Source organism: Momordica charantia (genome assembly GCF_013281855.1).
Source record: "Momordica charantia cultivar OHB3-1 chromosome 6 unlocalized genomic scaffold, Mcharantia_2.0 BLBB01000006.1, whole genome shotgun sequence".
Lineage (NCBI taxonomy): Eukaryota > Viridiplantae > Streptophyta > Magnoliopsida > Cucurbitales > Cucurbitaceae > Momordica > Momordica charantia.
Window position 1 is genome coordinate 23,855,982 of NW_028275164.1, and position 5,030 is coordinate 23,861,011.

At 33.9% G+C, this 5,030-nt stretch overlaps 1 protein-coding gene across 1 annotated transcript; it reads right to left on the reverse strand.

The window, feature by feature from the left end:
- On the reverse strand, positions 1-4,251 carry LOC111023356 (NAC domain-containing protein 7-like). Its single transcript, XM_022300776.2, has 4 exons — positions 3,910-4,251; positions 2,178-2,363; positions 1,825-2,096; positions 1-732 (listed from the first exon to the last, which is right to left on the reverse strand). The coding sequence occupies exons 2-4, from the start codon at positions 2,335-2,337 to the stop codon at positions 202-204; spliced, it is 963 nt and encodes a 320-aa protein (XP_022156468.1). The 5' UTR covers positions 2,338-2,363; positions 3,910-4,251; the 3' UTR covers positions 1-201.
- Between the last annotated feature and the right edge of the window lie 779 nt (positions 4,252-5,030).

The following is a 5,030-nucleotide window of genomic DNA, read 5'->3' on the forward strand; positions in this document are numbered from 1 at the left end:
TTAATTAAAAGGCATACCATGCATTTTTTTTCTTCTTTATTATGTACAGCAACCTCAGAATAAAAATATCGTATCAATATCGGCTTCTCCTTTCTTCCTATAATTAGTTTTTTTTTTTCTTTTTTGGTATATGGTTCGTTCTAACATTTTTTTGGACACCATGTAGAGATCACAATATATATTTCCCTTTCCTTATTTCCTTCACTTCCAGAGATCCACCTGGCAACTCGACGGCGGTGACGCCGCCAGAGCAAACTCCGGTGCCATATCTTTGCGTTCACACTCATGGGGGAGTTGAAAAACAGAAGCTTGGGAATAATTTGATGGCTTGACATGATCTTGATCGTTGCTGAGCTGAGAGGCCACGAATTTTTCCATCACTCGCCAATCGGTGACGTGATCAGCCACGGCCTGCTCGGCGTAGGCGTAAGGGAGGAGAGAGTTGGCGGCGGAGGAGGGTTGCATTTTGGGGCTCTCGAGGTGAGGGAGCTGGAGGAACATGGGGTCGTGCGGCGGCGCGTGGTAGTGTAATTCAAGCTCTTGCTTGCAGGGGTAATTAGGGTGGTGGAAGGATGGGTACGGCTGGTGATGAGAGATTTGGGTGGTCGGAGAATCGAGCTCCGGCATGAAGGAGACTTGGTCGTCGTACCAGCACGGTGAGCCGTAGTCCCCGGCTTTTCTCACCGTCGGCAGCCGCTTCTTGAAAACTCTGCACACCACCCATCCTTCTTCCTGGTGTATTGCCAAAATTTCGAAGGAGTCATTAAAATTGTTTCGACTGTTAAATGTAAATCATATGTATAAAAATAATAATTACCCTCGAGCTATGCACTTTCACGATTATGATCGTTAATTATAGGTTAAATTATATATATTTTTTTCATATGAAGCCACTGGCTTTATTAAAGAGAAAGATAGGATACGAGGCTAGAGGAAGATGGGATAAATTATTGGTTAAATTATAAGTTTGTTAACTAGGTGGTTGTGTAATTAGTCATGGTACTTTAAAAGTTCAATTCGTTTATAATTAAGCTTTTGAATTTTGTGTTTAATAGGCTTTCATTCATTTTGGGCTCTGATACTATCTAATAATCATGTGGTTCCATCTCAAAACTAGTTGGCAATGAGACAAGTAGCTCATGTCTATTATAAACGTATGTAAGGTTTTTTCTTTTATCAATGTGAATCCTTAACAGAAGAAACTTTACATTGGTTTATAATAGACATAAGCTACTTCTCTTATTGTCAATTTAATTAGTTTTGAGATGAAACCCTATGAATATTGATACCTCACACTCTACTCTGCTAAGGATAAATAAACCACTACTAAACTCAAAAGCTTAAGTTGATAGGTTGGAAATATGAGGTGTGGGTTAGGATTGAATATGAGCGCAAGGGAAATGAGTTATATATATCCTTAGACGTTGGTTCTTTTTCCCAAATAAATTAAGAAAAAAAAGCTTCAATAATTAAAGCACGGGATTTTAATTTAAGTTGTATTAATATATCACAACATGACTATACTTGTGCAAAAAAAAATTCAGGTGTGTCTTTAAACAATAAGAATGAATGAGGTTAGATGTCTACAAACAACTTAATTTTGGTTCATTGGTGATTTAATCCTATTTAAGAAGGAAGAATAGACTTCTGACTACATGCCAGGTACTAAACAATAATAATTTAGCATGTAAACAAGCTTTTTTAGTGAGAATTAAAGAGTAATTTGATTAATCCTTACGAACATAATTAACTTTTTTTTCTCCTTTTCATCAAGAAATTAAGTGAAAAGAAAAAATAGGGAGTGAGACTCAGTTGAAGAGTTACCTGAGGAGTTGCATTTTCATTAGTTTCAAGTCTGTATTCATGCATGATCCAATCTGATTTTTGTCCATTGGGAGCTCTTCCTTTATAGAACACTAAGGTTTTTCTCATCCCAACCAAACAATGCCGAGAATAAATAGCTTTGTCTCTTCCTGTTGCTTTCCAAAACCCTGCTTTTGTCGCTCGGTTTGTTCGAGTTCCTGTCGGGTACTTCTTGTCCTTGTGGCTGAAGAAATACCATTCATTCTGATCTTCACTTCCCAGTTTACATAGTTCTACACAAAAAACACACAAAAGAATCATCAATATCATCAAAAAAACATCAAAACATCTCTCTCTCTCCCTTTCTATACTACCTTGAAGATCCCATGGCTCGATTTTGTAAAGGTTGACATCTTTGATGATATCCAAATCAATTCTTTTGGAAGCAACCTTCTTCCTCAGGTAATAATCAACAAGTTCTTCATCTGTTGGGTGAAACCTAAAGCCGGGGGGAACATGTGGAATGCAGTTCATATTCACTTATATTCCAACTACAAACCCTGCATATAGTTTATCATAACCCAAATTAGAATACATCATTTAATTTTAAGCCCAAATAACCTCTCTAATCAAATGAGATTCTTGTATGAATTAACATAACTATAACTAGACCTAAAAGACGCCTAGAGGAAAATATTCTAATTAAGAGAATAGTAAATATATCGAAATTATACAAAAGAGATTTATAATTGTCCTGAACTCTTATACTATCATTTCCGTCTTATTTTATATATATGAAGAATAATTTACATTCTAGCTAGGTCTAGGGAATCAAAGTAAATATGGAGCCTATTTGAGGGTTTAAATTTCTTGTATACAATGTGACTTTGTCTTTGTTAAGATGATACGTAAGAAACATACCATAGGAGGAGGCTGTGTGAAGTCACATGAAATGCTAGAAATATAATAGTTAGAAAAGAAATATGATTTTGATGACCAATATTGATGAAGTAGTAATTTTTTAATGTCGTCTCAAAACTAAGTAATGGGTTTGGAGACTTCGTTGAAAGAAATGCACGGAAACGCTTAAAAAATCGATTAATTAGCTCTATATACAATAAAGGCATTCACTTGCTCATTTTGAAAGTCACCTAAGGTTGTTTCTAATCCAAGAACACATAGCTAGCTAGATATTAATTATTGTATGATGATACCAAAATTTAGTCCAACTAATATATATGTTGAATGGTTAAGACATTAGTAAATCTAACCTTCTCTACACCTCCACATTTAATGCTATACTTTTAATGTTATATGCTTTAAAATAAAATCCAAATGGGTTTCCTAATCAAGCTTGCATTAAGTAACATAAATATCCTAGCCTAGATTTAATTCTGAATTATGAGTAGATTAAAGAATAGTTCCACATTAAGATCCTTCTCAAACCTACCTAAAAAACAAGGGTAATTGCTTTGAATACTAAACATTATTTTCAAACGGCAAACAATACACATCAAAAGCTTGAACTTCAATTCTCTAAGGGATTATGAAGGTCTTATAGAAGTAATCATACCTTTAAATAGTAAACCAATTCCTGCCAAAAGTTAGAAGCAATCAAGTAGCAAGTAATTAAACTCGCATGAGGTTAAAAAAATTACACATAGCCGCCCATTATTGCAGACATAACTTAATGTTTTCGCCTCGTTAGGTTAAAATAATTTCCAACGTAAAAAATCATAATGAGCAATACATTAACAACAGTACTACTTGAGAAGGAAAAGATAAATGTTATCTCCACAGCTAAAACCCACCTTCCTTATACGAGATCTACACTTTAGAAATAAACAACAAAGCATGGGGTTATATTTAGACAACTGGGTAATAATCTAAAATGTGAAAAATTTTGTTCAAAACATGATCTGTCTTTACTTCCCGAAGCACACACCCAGAAAATATAATTTCATAAAGGTGACATTTTGGGAAAGGAAATATCAAATTTAATTCATATATTATCTGTTTCATACTCCAAATGCCTAATAAATAAACTGAAAATAACAAGAAAAAGAGGGAGAAGATGAGATGATAAATAAAAATAGAAAGTCGAACCTGGGGAGTGTTGTGAAGTTGCAAAAAGGCCAATCCAGAGCTACCAAGCTTCGTCCACAGATCTAGTTGAAATGGGAATTAGGGAGACACGATGGAAGGTAATAGCTTTATGAGGGGCTCTTTTCCAAAACTCTATGAGAGAGCTAAGAGATGAGAAGGAAACAAAAGGGAGATTATATAATAAAACTGATAAGAGATCAGTTTTGTCTCACTTCTTCTTCTCTCCTCTCCTCTGTCTCGAGATCAGATCCCGAGAAGCGGAAAAAAGAGGAAGATGAAAAAGGAAGGGTTTCGAGGGAATGGAAGAATAGAGAGGAAGTAGGGTTAAATAAGAATGACTAGAGAAACAGACATGGCCCATTAATCTATATTCCTTCTTTCTTCTCTCATGTCTCTCTCTCTCTCTTATCTTTTATGTGGGAGCTTGATTGCTACAAAAGCTTTGCAGCATAAAAAAGGGTGGCGCTCAAATGGCTCACGAGAGAGAGAAATACTGAGAGAGAGAAGCAGCAACCTCTCACAATACCCACCAGCAACTGATGTAGACTAGAAGTGAATGTTATTTTCGTGGAGAAATTATTTGACCGGAATGGAACAATGTGATTGACGATTCTACATAGTTAGATGTAAGAGAGAAAATTTAGAGTCTATTCGATAACCTTTCCTTTTCTTGTTTTTTGTTTTCAAATTTACTTTAAAAAAACTTGAGAATTTAGAAACATGGTCGAAATTATATAGAATTTTTGGAAACAAAATAAAGGTCTGTTTTGGTATGCAATCTAGATTATGTTTCTCATTTTCAGATTCACTAATCAAATGAATTAAGTGAATACATATTTTGAAAATTATTTTCGAATTCTGTGATCCAAACAGTGTAAATTCTAAAAACAACCATGTTTGAACTGCATTAAGAACGATAAATTTTTTTTATAAATATATTGTATTATGCTATAAACTCTTTTTATTTTTTTTAAAACTAAAAAATGTAAAATATAATATATTGTAAAATATATAGTATTGTAAAATAATAATTATACAAAATTTATAATATATGTGTTAATAAATCAATTAATATTATCTTTAGATTTAACTAAGACCTTGAACAATTTTTTAAACTGAGA

What these genes read in the sequence shown, in the direction of transcription:
- LOC111023356 (XM_022300776.2), bottom strand. Translation starts at nt 2,337, where the DNA reads ATGAACTGCATTCCACATGTTCCCCCCGGCTTTAGGTTTCACCCAACA. An exon ending in CGAGCCATGGGATCTTCAAG is followed by an intron (nt 2,097 to 2,177) that starts GTAGTATAGAAA and finishes TTTTTTGTGTAG; the next exon opens with AACTATGTAAACTGGGAAGT. An exon ending in ATGAAAATGCAACTCCTCAG is followed by an intron (nt 733 to 1,824) that starts GTAACTCTTCAA and finishes GCAATACACCAG; the next exon opens with GAAGAAGGATGGGTGGTGTG.